Source organism: Schistocerca gregaria, chromosome 5 (assembly GCF_023897955.1).
Source record: "Schistocerca gregaria isolate iqSchGreg1 chromosome 5, iqSchGreg1.2, whole genome shotgun sequence".
NCBI lineage: Eukaryota > Metazoa > Arthropoda > Insecta > Orthoptera > Acrididae > Schistocerca > Schistocerca gregaria.
Window position 1 is genome coordinate 91,587,571 of NC_064924.1, and position 15,265 is coordinate 91,602,835.

The window sequence follows — 15,265 nt, forward strand, 5'->3', positions numbered from 1 at the left end:
AGTGGCCTAGTGGGACCATCCGACCGCCGTGTCATCCTCAGAGGAGGATGCGGATAGGAGGGGCGTGGGGTCAGCACACCTATCTCCCGGTCGTTATGATGGTATTCTTAACCAAAGCCGCTACTATTCGGTAGATTAGATTAGATGGGTAGATCACATAACTAATTAGGAGGTATTGAAGAGAACTGGAGAGAAGAGGAGCTTGTGGCTCAACTTGACTGGAAGAAGGGATCGGTTGGTAGGACATGTTCTGAGACATCGAGAGATCACCAATTTAGTATTGGAGGGCAGTGTGGAGGGTAAAAATCGTAGAGGGAGACCAAGAGATGAATACACTAAGCAGATTCAGAAGGATGTAGGCTGCAGTAGGTACTGGGAGATGAAGAAGCTTGCACAGGATAGAGTAGCATGGAGAGCTGCATCAAACCAGCCGCAGGACTGAAGACCACAACAACAACAGCAGCTCCTCAATTGGCATCACGAGACTGAGTGCACCCCGAAAAATGGCAACAGCTCATGGCGAACTGGATGGTCACCCATCCAAGTGCCGACCACGCCCGACAGCGCTTAACTTCGGCGATCTCACGGGAATCGGTGCATCCACTGCGGCAAGGCCGTTGTCATACTAAACACGGCCTTCCGTTATTCCTTCACTAAAGACGACGAAGTAAATAATCCAGAATTCGAATCAAGAACAGCATGAGAAACGTAGAAGTTGATATCCTCAAAGTTGTGAAGCAATTTAAATCACTTAACAAAAGCAAGTCTTCCGGTGCAGACCGTATACCAATTTAGTTCCTGTCAGAGTACACTTGATGCAATAGCTCCGTACTTGACAATCACTCGACGGAAGATCGGTACCCAAAGACTGGGAAGTTGTACAGGTTAAACCGATATTCAAGAAAGGCGGTGGGAGTAATCCACTAAATTACTGGCCAACGTCATTAACGTCGATTTGCTGCAGGATTTTGGAACATACATTATGACACAGTGGATCTCGTTAAACCGAATTGTCTAACAATTTCCAAAATGGAATATCCCATTCGTCTAGAACCAACTACGACTCCGTGTTCAAAGTCTGTTAATTTCCGTCGTGCGGCCACAGTCTCGTCGGAAACCTTTTCACATGAATCACCTGTGTACAAATGACAGCTCCGCCAATGCACTGCCGTTTTATACCTCGTGTGCGCGGTACTACCATCATCTATATGTGCGCATATCGATATCCCGTGACTTTTGTCACCACAGTGTAAATTACAATGGCAAAGGGCACAAAATTGTGGCCTGGTGTCTGGGAACGAGCATCTCGAAAATGGCGAAGCTGCTCCCATTTTCACGTGCCGCTGTCATGAGCGTCTCTCTGAAGTGGTTGAAAGGTGGTGAAATTACGAGGAGGCGACAAGATGTTGGACTTCCACGCGACATCACGTAACTTGGAGGTCGGAGGCTTTTCCTGCCTGTAAAGGAAGATATACGGCGTTCTGCGGCTGACGTGATGACCAAGAGTCCCGACGAACTTTCGCGGATTGAGTTACGAATACGGGAGCTCAACAAATGAACACCATGAACTGTTTAGTAACAGGCATGTGAGTCTCAACCTGCTTGTTGTTTACCCTTTCGTGGGCAAGATTATTGAGCAGTTTTTTTAAATGAATGGAGAGCAGATAGTAGTTAACAGACAGGTATATTCATCATACAGAATATCAAATTTGCTCCAACTGTGAAAGTGAGGTCACACAACAAGGTGGGAAGTATTCTTCCCACTGCCTTCCTTGGAGTTAAATGACAAAAACAACTTTTTCAATATATGTCATATTTATTTAATAAATTTACTTTCTCTTGTTACAATGATTGTTCACAATTACTTGCCATTAAATTTTCTGAAAATGGGTCTGTACAAAGTGGTATTTGACAATATGTACAAACACAGCGAATGCTCTTTTCCGCAGCATTGGTACTACAATGACGGCACGTCCAGTAGGTTTCTCCTAAAATGGGTTGATGCTCCCCTACAGCCACATGACGAAAATCTTCAGGTACTTTACCCCTTTTTGCCAGAAAGACAGGTTTTTGTCCACGCCTTTTTTGGGATGAGAAGCCAGCGACCAATTGTCTGGCTAGATGGATCCTGTATGTGAGCTGACCATGCTGTCCACTTTCTCTTTTACTCCACAGGATAAAAATGTTCACTGCAGAAACGTCCACCAGGAAATAAAATATTCTGTGCCACTATTTTACAGAACGTCTGCCAATAGCGTACCTTTCTCGTAATTGACCAAACACCACCCATTATTTTGTTGTATCCTGCCACAACTTCAGGACAAGAAATCCTGTACTAGTACCATCCTTGTTTTTCCTTTTCACTGTTGCTGTTTCTAATGGGTCATGAATTGAAGACAGGAAAATGACTGGACGGTTATCCATCCATTTTACTGCAGAAATGGCTCCTTTTGTTTCAAACTCGAATTCTCCTTGTTCCAATTTTACGTTTTCCTTCATAAATTTTGGCAAATCAAAACTATTTACCTCATACTATAGCTTTGAGGAAAAAATCACAAAATGTCATGCAAACAGCACTGAAAGGCTCCTCTACAGAGCAACAATCAGCTACATAATGCCTCTGCGCGAAGGTACAGCCAAAAAGGCGAGAACTACCGATTGTAAGCAGTACCCTATACTGTCCACTAGGTGGTAGCACCGTACAGAGGTGGGAACTGTGAATCCCACGGGACTAGGAGCGAGTTCATTGTAGTGGGAAGCATGTTTCCCACGGCTCATGGAAGGTTAACTAATGGTCACGTCACTGTTCGATTTTAATTTCCTGGCGGCGTTGCAGACTGAGGTAATTAAGCAATACTGAGGACACACTTTCCTCCCCTTGGCCGATGTGTACGGATACTTGCCGTCCGTGGAGAACTTTCTGATGGAGTTCTACTGGGCATCAACCAGGAGAGCGACATGCCACAACGGTTGTGACTGCGTTGGTGTGCGGGACACTCACTGAGTTGTAACTATGGACTTCCACGTGTCGTCGTTGCGGCCAAGGAGTGTTATTGGGTTCCTCCCGCGACAGTTACATGTATTTTAGGTCGGTCTTTTTCGAAGTAATCCTATTGATGAAGTCATGTATGCCGCCTCACCAACTCGCCACCTACCGTGTTCCTTGCTTTAATATTCTGTTGCTGAAGTCTTGTGTAATGACACTTCCTCGGACGAGAAATAAAAATCAAAAATTAGCTCCCAAAACCCCAAAGATTTCCCCCCAAGTCCCAAATTCCCAGAAAAGTAAATAAGCGAACGTAGTTCCAGTTATCACTATTATTAGCACAATAACCAGTAATGAAATCAGGAATCTAAGACTTGACGATTTAGCAATCTACGAAAGAAAGATTAAATTTCAGTAAAACTAAAATCAAAATCACAATAAATCGCAAAATTAGCATAAATTAACATTCACAAAGTAGAACCAACGATCCCAAAAAATACTCCGTGTGAGTACTCTTTGGGAATCGTGAGTAACAACTAAGTATAATTCAATGCATTGTCACTACGTTAAGAAAGTTAGCCGAAGCAGGTCATGTATTTGAATGGTCGTACATGTAGGCGCGCTTAGTTTTTGAGATTGAATAATTGCGATCTATTATGACGTAGTAATACGATCTTCTGACTTCAAATATCACGGCATTAGAATTCGAACGGAGCACTTTTACCTACTAGAATAAAGTGAACTTTTAACTAGATAATTGAACTAAACATTACTTGTACAGTGATTTAGGCAACGAACACTGATAGACAATTTTCATTCATAATAGCCAGTGGTTTATAGAACTTTAGTGATAGGTCCGAAGCATATAATTTGAATCCCCCCAACACCTGGGAAAGTTTTCTTCTCAAGTCTCAGTTAGGAAGTGATTGATATTCTGCAATAAAACTCCCTCTCGTGCCAAGTCGTGCATTTGTGATTAAAAATTCTGTCAAATTATTGACATGAAACTCCCGAGTAATAATTGCGCGCAGCGATAATATTTGACTGTAGCGCTCGGCGCTTGTGTAGAATCTTTGACTCAAATAACAAGCCCACTGTTACAATTTTTTAGATACTTGAAATTACGACCAGCTTGTGGTTTTATCATCAATATTTTCATCATTAATCAGTTAAACATCGATTACGAACTATTAATTGCGATTCTTGGTTCGTGTTTACTGATTTTTTTTTACATCTTCTGTTGCTCTATTGTCGGGAGATCGCAGTGCTACACCAAAGTCAGCACAGACGTTAGAGAGGTTTTGCTGCAAACCGCAACGAGAAATCGGAGGCGCTCTTGAAGACCAGTGTCTCGCAGCCCTATTACCCGACCTCGTTGAAACTCAGTGAAGTGTTGACAATGGCGTCTGTGTCGCCTTAAAGGCCTTGTTGACTATCGTCAACTCACCACGTACAGTCTCAAAGGTAACTAACTTTCACGACCGTTACAACATGTATTTAAAGCAAACCTGAATTTCATCCTCATAATAGCTCCACTCTTACGCTACTGACGTGAATTTTGAATAGACGCCACTGTTCAGATGTAGAAACACGCTTACCAACTTCCGTTCTTTTCCCACAACTCTTTCTTGGCGCTGCGTTTCTTTTTCCGTCAGTGTACATGATCTAATCACATTAATGTGAGCACTGCATATGTTCGACGTCAACTTGAAATAATCACTCACAGATAGAAGGTAGCAGTACTAGCATTTGAGGGTATATAAAAAATTGGGGGGGGGGGGGGGGGGGGGAGAGGGATACAGGGGTGCGAGAAACAGTGCAGTCGTTGTGATGCGGAAAAGGGGCGATTCATTTTAAGTCCAAAATAGCATGATCATTAACTTCCTGGCCAAGGGTGGAAGCATTTACAAAACAGCAAAGTCTAGCCCGTTCACATGCTGCCGCATAGCAAAATGGCGCTATCCAAAACAGGCACTGGTGTAGCAGCGGTGCATCATGCGCCATAGATGTCAAGGCTGAGTGACAGCTGCAGAGATGTGTACGGGCGGCGGCTCAAGGACTGTTCAGCGAATCTTGCTGCATGTGGGTGTCCGCGACAGGCTCGTGGTTCGTACACCCACGCTGACTGCTGTTCATCGGCGACGAAGGCTGGAATTTGCACGGCAGTACCACAACTGGACGTCCACTGAGATGGTCTTTTTATACTTCATCGGAGCAGACATCCTGCCCAATTCTTGAAAGGTTCCAAGCCGGTGGAGGGAGCATTATGGTCTGGGGAATGTTTTCGTGGCATTCACTGGATGACCTCGTCATTCTGGAAGGAACAGCGGATCAACACAAATATGCATCTACCCTCAAGGATCATGTCCACTCATACGTGCAGTTTCTTTTTCCTCGGCACGATGGAATCTAGCCACGGCACAATGCAACGTGTCACACAGCTTGCCGTATACGCGTGTGATTCGAAGAGCACCAGCATGCATTTGCCTTACTCTCCTGGACGCCAAACTCCCCGGATTTATACCCAATCGAGAATTTGTGGGACCATCTTAATTGGGCTGTTCACGCCACAGATTCTCAACCGAGAACCCTAGGGCAGCTAGCACTGAAGTTGTCGTGGCTCCACATCCCTGTCAGTACCTTCCTACATGTCTCGCAACGGTCCACGGTGGTTATTCAGGCTTTTGACAGGTGGTCACATTAATATGACAAAAAAAATCCGCCCAAACAGGCGATGAGGATCCAACGATACCGAGTGCCCGCATTGTCATCCACAGCCCACAGGTGCCGCTGGATGCTGATATGGAGAGGCATGTGATCACTACACCACTCTCCAGGCCGTGTGTCAGTTAACAAGACCGGGGCTGCTACTTCACAATGAAGTCTCACAAGGGCTGAATGCGCTCGGCAGAGTGGATGGCCACCCATCCAAGCCTCCTTTAGAAGGACATCCAAGAACTCTATCAATCAATGCCAAGCCGAATAACTGCGTGCATAAGGGCCAGAGGTGGACAAACACGTTATTCACTGCACAGTTTGTGAACCTCTTTCTCTTGACTAAATTATTCAATTTTTCTGAAAATGTAAGCATTTTTTTTCTGTACATGTACATCACACCGATTTCCATCCCATTCGGGTAATTCCTTTGTGGTGCATCTTTTCGTTTTTCTTAGAGTGAATTTCATGCATTTTAAGACGTGCAACTCAACTTACATCGTCTGCAATCGGGGCAGATGATGTAAGTTGGTTTGCCTGTCTTAAGGTACACAAAATTCTATCTGGTCCCGTTTTTATTTTTTGCGCCCTGCTAATGTGTTAGCCAGTTAGAGGATTTGTATTTTCTCCTTAAGTCTACTCAGACTCCTTCATGGTACAGGAGTTCATAAGGAGAAACAACTTTAACTTATAGAGGGTGTTACAAAAAGATACGGCCAAACTTTCAGGAAACATTCCTCACATACAAAGAAAGAAAATATGTCATGTGGAAACGCTTACTTTCCATGTTAGAGCTCATTTTATTATTTCTCATCAAATCACATTAATCATGGAATGGAAACACACAGCAACAGAACGTACCAGCGTGACTTCAAACACTTTGTTACAGGAAATGTTCAAAATGTCCTCCGTTAGCGAGGATACATGCATCCACCCTCAATCGCATAGAATCCCTGATGCGCTGATGCAGCCCTGGAGAATGGCGTATTGTATCACAGCCGCCCACAATACGAGCATGAAGAGTCTCTACATTTGGTACCGGGGTTGCGTAGAAAAGAGCTTTCAGATGCCCCCATAAATGAAAGTCAAGAGAGTTGAGGTCAGGAGAGCGTGGAGGCCATGGAATTGGTCCGCCTCTATCAATCCATCGGTCACCGAATCTGTTGATGAGAAGCGTACAAACACTTCGACTGAAATGTGCAGGAGCTCCCTCGCGCATGAACCACATGTTGTCTCGTACTTGTAAAGGCACATATTCTAGCAGCACAGGTAGAGTATCCCATATGAAATCATGATAACGTGCCCCATTGAGCGTAGGTGGACGAAACTAAAATGAGCTCTAATATGGAAATTAAGCGTTTCCAGACACATGTCCACATAACATCTTTTCTTTCTTTGTGTGTGAGGAATATTTCCTGAAAGTTTGGCCGTATCTTTTTGTAACACCCTGTATTTGAAAATATTTCTGCTGTCTCTCAGACATTTTACTTGCATGTCTTTATACACAGGGTGAACACATTCTTTTTACATTCAAGTGCCGGTTCTGTTTAGGACTTGCGTTCGTACATCGACAAGAGCCGTCACGGAGTGATCTACTTCAGCCTGGGCTCCATGGTGAAGACCAGCTCGTTACCGGCAGAGAAGCTGCGCTCCATCATCGATGCCTTTGCTGCGGTGCCGCAGAACGTCCTGTGGAGAGTGGACCCCTCCTCTCTGCCACCGCTGCCACCCAATGTCAGGGCAGAGACGTGGATGCCGCAGAATGACATACTCAGTAAGCGTTTCCAGCAGAGCAGCCAGTCCATAAATACTGTTTTATTCCAGTGTCAGGCGCTCTCCTCACAGGGAATTCTATTTAATTCTGGGAATTAATTAGATAAAACAAACAAATTTACAACAATGATTGCACCTAACATTATCTAGCAAGAAGTGGGTGTGATGTATGCATCTAGTCAGATTTGAGCCCAAAAAAGACTTAAATACGTGGCTGTTTCAAATTGTCGCTTGCAGTTCTCATGCTCGAATTCATCTTTTAAGCTCCCGAGAAAACACTACTGTCTGTGAATGAAGGTTACATTAGTAGTTCATTGGGATAATGCAGCCAGTCTACAAAGGAAATTGCTTACAAACTCCTGATACGACCCATACTAAGATATTGCTTAAGTGATTGAGATCCCTACCAAATAGGATATTAAACTATACAGACAAGTGCAGCACATATTGTTACATGTTTGTTTGCTCCAGAACCAGTTCAAATCTTGGCAAATCTTGATTGATGTTTAAGCAGCCAATCACAGCTCAACTTTCAGGACATATGGCGATGGTCACAGCTCTAAACACAAACCAGCTTCATATCCTCACCTGGCGAAGGTCACAGTGAGAAGCATGGTGAGCAGCGATGCTGTAGGCTAAATGCACCAGCAAGACTCAGCGACAAGCAAAGGTCCCGAGTTCGACTCTCGGTCCGGCACACAGTTTTAATCTGCCAGGAAGTTTCATGTCACTGACAGATTAGCTACCCAGGTGGACCCAATGAGAAGTCAACGAGGAAGTCATTGAGCTCTTCTCACGGATTTATGCTGCTGTCACTGCCTCTCTGCAAACAACACAATAGTCCCTGCCTTCTTTCGTAGTAGCGAGTCCACCTCTCGTGACATTTTGGGGCAATTCTGAATTATTATGTGTGTGTCCGGATACATTTGACCAGATAGTCTACGGGATGGTTATCAAGAAACTTTCGCTACTGAGCCAATGTAGACGAAAACCATTTACCAGATGTGTAACAAACTTTATAGGAAACATGTTCAGACTATGCACCACAGAATTTATGTTGTTAGTAGTGTTAGTGTCATGACTTGCCTTTAAGCAGTGGTACTGGTATGGCAATGTGGAGCGGAAACATGTGCATCAGCGTGAATTACAGTTGGAGACAGTCAACGTGAGTCTGGACAAGATGAGCAGGGCCTTAGTTGTGAAGCTGTTTTATCAAAACAACATCAGTAGTGCTGCTGCTCTTCATGAGTATTGACGCCACAAAGGAATACAGGGAGTTCTTCTTTCTGCACCAGGGTTGAAGAAGATGTTTCGGAAATTCGAATTAAATGGCGATTTGGGAATTGCTCATGGTAGAGGCCAACAGCCAATTGCACCACAAATTCTTTTATATCTATATCTAAATACATCTACTTATATACTCCGCTATCCACCAAGCAGTGTGTGGCGGAGGGCACAATTCGTGCAAAAGTCATATCGCCCCCCCCCCCCCCCCCCCGCCCGCCCCTTCTGTTCCACTAGTGGATTGCGCGAGGGAAAAACGACTGTCTGAACGCCTCAGAACGAACTCTTTATTTCCCTTATCTTTGAATGGTGATCATTGCGCGATTTGAAAGTTAGAGGTAATAATATATGCTCTACATCCTAGGCGAAGACCAGACTTCAGAATTTAGTGAGCAACCCCTTCCGTTTAGCGCGTCGTCTAGCTGCAAGCGTGTCCCACTTCTAACTTTCTATGAGATTTGTAATGATCTCATCATGGCTAAATTTACCCGTCTCTAGTCTTGCCGCTCTTCTTTGGACCTTCTCAAACCTGGATCAGACCCAAGTGGTAAGAGTCCCATACAGACGAACAATACTCTAATACTGGATGAACTAACGCATTGTAAGCAATTTCCTTTCTTGAATGACTGCATCGATTCAGGATTCTACCAATAAACTGCAATCTAGAGCTTGCCTTGCCCGTTACTTGTGTGATCTGATCATTCCATTTGAGATCATTTCGAATAGTCACACCTAGATACTTGATGGATGTTACCGCTTCAAAAGGCCAGGCATTTATTTTGTACTCGTACATTAATGGGTATCTTCATCTTGTTAGACTCAGTAGGTTACACTTACTAATATTGAGAGATAATTGCCAGTCATTAGACCACTCATTTATTTTCTGCAAATCCTCATTGCTTCATTCACAACTTTCATGTGATACTACTTTCCTATAGACTACAGCATCATAGGCAAACAATCTAATGCCGCTGTCAATACCATCAACCAGATTGTTTATGTAAATCGTAAAAAGCAGCGGACATATTACGCTGCCTTGGGGCACACCTGAAGTTACGCTTGTTTCTGTTGAAGTCACCCCATTCAGGACGTCATACTGCTCTCTGTCTCTTAGAAAACTTTCTATCCAATCACATATGTCATCTTATAGACCGTAAGCGCTCACTTTTTGGAGCAAGCGATAGTGTGGAACTGAGGCGAACGCCTTTCGAAAGTCGAGAAATATGGCATCAGCCTGGGAGCCGGTATCTAGAGCCTGTTGTATATCATGCTCAAAGAGGGCCAGCTGTGTCTCGCATGGCTGCTGTTTCCTAAAACCTTCTTTCCTAAACACTTCTTGAAGAAATTCCTGTTGCCATGGCTGCGAATGCTGGATGTTGAAGATGACAATAGAGACGGAGGTAGCCAAAACCCCACCTGAAATGTAATGGTCAGCAACAGAGCAATCTCTAATGCCGTTCCAGGATGACGTGGATGCAGATGGTCGTCACAGTGAGCAACGTTTGTATTATGGAATGTTAACATGCTGTTAAAGAATGATACCCTATCATGTGGAAATTAAAATTTGTTTCGTTCAGTGTTTCATTCGTAATTTCTCTTCTGCATGCACTTACAAATGTTTCCAGGAAGTTCTATTGTACTGCGACCTCTCGTTTTTCACAGGGGCCTTTTCAAGTAGCCAAAGTTCAATTAGAACAACCCCATATGTATCCATGCACACCCTGATATTCTTACAGTATTCTGTGCCCTGAGTGGCAGAGACTTAGGCCTGTGTTCCTTTCCTCCACTTGGCACTTTTTGTGATATATATGTGTGGCGGTATGGAACTGTTTGTGTTTTAGTTGGGCTGGGACAAATTTGCTATCAGGATATCTATTCTATTCAGAAGTGTGTCACTACATTGTAGAAGATGTGGAAAGGTGAGAGCACTTCTCATTCAAGAGGAGAGTGATCACAAAAATGAGTCACTCTCGGTTTCAGACCGCCCAAACGTGCACGTCCTCATAACGCATGGTGGACTGATGGGCATCCAGGAGGCTGTGATGGCAGGAGTACCAGTGCTGGCGGTGCCTCTGTTTGCCGACCAGTACCTCAACGCAGAGAGGGTCGCTGCCTCGGGCAGCGGAATCTGCCTGCACTTTGAGGACCTCACCACACAGACGCTGAGGGCAGCGCTCGATGCTCTCGTCAACGACACCAGGTAAACCCGCCAGCCCGCTCTGCATCCGAAACATCCACTGTGTCCTACACCCTCACTCTTGTTGCCTGTCTCAAATATTCTTAAAACTTGTGAGAATTTTTTATGGTGGAAGCCCTTTCCTATTACACTTAAATTACCTCACCTAGATGTTAGCACTACCTCAGAGGTGGTCTCACAAGACTGGAAAGGGAACTTCTCTTAATTGACAAATGGATGAGATCATGCAAGTGTGATTCAGATAAGCTGTTCACTTCAACTATTTCTGGAACCAGTTAAGATATCGAGAGTCTGTTTTCACCTAAAAAAACTGTGAAAAAATCCTTACCAAATGACTTTTAACGTGAGACTTCCCGGCAGATTAAAACTGTGTGCCAGACTGAGGGGTTTCGAAGGAATGAGACAGCGTCCTGGCAGAATTAAAGCTGCGAGGATGGGCTGTGCGTTGTGCTTGGATATCTCGCATGGTAGAGCACTTGCCCGGGAAAGGCAGAGGTCTGAAGTTCGAGTCTCGGTCCAGTGCACAGTTTCAATGTGCCAGGAGGTTTCATCAGTTCCCTGTAGAGTGAAAATTTCATTCTGGCATGCAGTGTCATTTCATAGTTTTGTGGTTGGCAGGAGAGCCAACACCGTGTTACTAGAGGAGGCTGAAAGGCGCGCGTTTTAGCTCACGCAGGCTGGCGTGAGGTCTGGAACAGGACAAGGAAATTAGAATTCAGAAAAACGGACGTAGCTGGTGGAATACTTAACTTTAATCCATTTATAACTAATGTCACTCTTGACATTACATGATTCACAGTATCAATAGTAACTGATAATGGCGCCTTGCTAGGTCGTAGCAGATGACGTAGGTGAAGGCTATGCTAACTATCGTCTCGGCAAATGAGAGCGTATTTAGTCAGTGAACATCGATAGCAAAGTCGGCTGTACAACTGGGGCGAGTGCTAGGAAGTCTCTCTAGAGCTGCCGTGTGGCGGCGCTCGGTCTGCAATCACTGATAGTGGCGACACGCGGGTCCGACGTATACCACCGGACCGCGGCCGATTTAAAGGCTATCACCTAGCAAGTGTGGTGTCTGGCGGTGACACCACAATAGTTATATAAATTACAGAGATATTGGTATCAACTTCACTTTTAAAAAAGAAACGACAGTAATTTCTGCTGCCACTATCGCAGTTGTAAAAGGTACAAATTCCAAGGTGTTTCACTCTTCAGAATCAGATTACCAGTTTCAGAGTAATTACATTATTTAAAACCAAGGTTTTTTTTTAAATGAAACCGATTACTGTCTCAAGTGAAAATTAGAATTGTTGTACCAATGTGGAACTTCCTCAAACAGTACGCTAAGCTAGGTAACGTTGGCTGCAGGCGCAAACAAATGACTATCAGCTGAAGCCTTCCAATTTTTGCCCCTTCTACCAATTCAGTATTATAGTCTGATTACAGTTGTTACCTGTTAGTTGACGCCTGTCGCTTGCCGCTACAATGTTGCCACATCAGCTGCACCTGGACAATAGGCGACACACCAACAAGGTATGTCATCTGAGAAGTGCTGTTATGCGTAATGTGGAGTAATGTTGCAACGAGCCACCATGAGGCATGGAGGGAATGCCATATACTCTGTCGGCAGCTGACCAATGTGTGAACTGTGGCAAATGACACGTTTTGTTGCTCAAATTTAAACTTGTATCCTAACCTAAACACAGCTTCATGATGTGCAATGTATCTTGAGGAAACAGTGGTTAGCACCTTGCGGCAGAGTTATTAATCATACTCGCTTTGTTCATGGCAATTAAAGCCAACCTCTGTAAGCAAACTCAAGACAAATAAAATAAAACTGTAATTTCTCAGTTTCATTGGTTATCTGACACTGTCCTCACAATAGCTACACGATCTGACATGTTAATAACTGGTGAGTAGTGGTGGTTGATACTGTTGTAGGTTACACACATCGCAGGAAATGTTTTATGGACTGAAGTATTTTTATATTTAAAATCGAGGCTCTGCAGAACCACTTGCAATTATGATTAGCTGCTTTTAAAAGTTCGGTGTCACGTAGTGTCATGCAAAGATTGTATAATGTACCGGTAAGCCGATCTGTATGATGAAAATTATTTATTGTATATGTCATGCTTAAGCGCATCTTATATTGGAAAATCCACATTTGTTACGTGTTTCTGAATAATTCTGCCCTTTCCTGGCATATTAAGATAAGGGTGTCCTGCTTCACCTCCATCCTTCTCGTATACTTCTTCACCAGTACGAAGTACGCCCATTTCACTAAAGTTAACCACAGCTGCGGTTTGCATGAATACTTTGGGAACTGATAACGCACTGTCCTGTGTGAACAAACTGTTGCGAATGAGGTGCGGCATGACAACCACACAAAATTAACACTGGCCAACAGTTGAGTTGTCTCCCATGTGAGCACAAACGGATGGGGCATTGGGCGAAGCGGTGTACTCTACCCCCTACTTCTTAGTTGCGGCTGTTGTCCACAGTGTGCAAAGTCATTTCTGACGATTTGAGAAGAGTAAGATTACAATAAACTTTTTAGTTTACTTATCTTTTCTTGTAGAGTGTGCTCCAGCTCTTCTTGCCTAGGGGTCTGATTCTTGAAGCTGAAATTCTCACATTTTAGGTCCTCATGGTTGAATTGATCTAAATAATTTTGAAGATTGTTGCAGCAGAATTTTTGTTTTTACGTTAATTTATTTTGTCACATTTTAGTATACCACACAGTCTTTTGATTTTTCACATTAACAAAGCCAAAATTCCATTGTTTTCTTTAAATACAAAAATACATCAAATCACATCAGAAGCATGTTTACTACTACTTCACTTTGTAGTAATAACAATATTCCAAATGGTTTACAGTTTTTCTTGACAAATGAATTTCTATTAGTTTCAATTATTATTTTATAAATGAATCCAGAAATAAACATAATAAACAGTACTATATTGTGTAGTTAATAACAAAAATTTGAAGTGTGGTAAATAATTCATAATTTCAAATATTTCTAAAAAAAAAAAAAATTAACTGTATATTCAGAACTAGTATTTATCAATTACAACATCCAAAATAACAATTCATGTTCATAAATTGTAGTTTGAAATATACATATTGTGTATAAACTTATATGAATTTTTTCAGAAAAACAGCTGAAATAATACTGACTTGTCCAAAATTAGAAAAATATTACTGGTATCGACTACTACTGTTGAAGAAACGTAATGCTAGAGGAGGACATCCCATTACAGTGCAATGCGTTGAAGCAGGCGCAATCCTTCAGTCTGATACTTCCACATGAAGTAGACACATTTTGCGGCCTTTTGTTCAACTTAAGTGTCTGAAATTCTGGCTGAGCTATTTGAGAACGTTTATAGTGTGGACCAAGAGAAATAAAATTGGCACTTAATTAAATGTGGAAAGTCTTGGTAGCAATTTAATTTATTGACACATTTTGGTACATCATCATCAGAACATAGCCATGTTAAAAAAAGTACAATATGAAATCCCACAGAACAATTATATGCACAACGGTCAGTACTTATGAAGAAATACAAGATTGAGCCTAGAGTGGGCATTTAAGGTAATGAAAACAGTCCATACATCTGCAAAGCATAGTGCCAAACTGTACATAGAGATCAGTAGGGGTAAGGAAAACAAGTGCCATCATCAGATGGTGTTGGCAACTAATACAGCACATGAATGACTATCAAACATGTAACCAACAAGAGATACATACACCAAACATCGATTATGTACTACACAATTTGTAAACCACAGACAAATCATGCAGACATACTGTTTTTAAAAAAAAAATTGTGTGCAGCACAGGATCACAATAAAGACCATAATTCAACAAACTATACAGATTTCATACGGAATGATAGTTGCTACAATTACTTAACACAGAGGAAGTATCAATAAGATAATTTGTATGAAGCTATGTCAAATTCTACACTCACTATGTAGTCATTTATGAACATAAATTGTATTGCTTATGTATTTCATATCTTTCACTTTGTTATAATGTAATCTTATTGATACTTGCTCTATGTTTAGTAACTGCAGCAGCTAACATTCTGTATGAAATCTGCATATTTTATTATATTACTTATAGTTATTCTCTCTATCACGTAGATTTTTAAAATACAATGCCTGTATGGTTCTTACGTGGTTTTCAAATCAATCCTCAGTGGATGATCTCCTGTTGGTTACATTTTTCGATAATCATTTATGCACTGTATTATTTGCCAATGCCATCCTGCGATGGCAGTTGTTTTCCATGCCACTGCTTATCTGC

The 15,265-nt window shown here is 42.6% G+C and overlaps 1 protein-coding gene across 1 annotated transcript in view; it reads left to right on the forward strand.

The window, feature by feature from the left end:
- Positions 1–15,265, forward strand: part of LOC126272390 (UDP-glucosyltransferase 2-like) — an 89,736-nt gene that overhangs the window by 71,015 nt on the left and 3,456 nt on the right. Inside the window, exons 6-7 of the mRNA XM_049975213.1 lie at positions 7,253–7,475; positions 10,739–10,958. Of these exons, the coding sequence (XP_049831170.1) occupies positions 7,253–7,475; positions 10,739–10,958 (443 nt within the window). The remainder of the gene's footprint in view (positions 1–7,252; positions 7,476–10,738; positions 10,959–15,265) is intronic.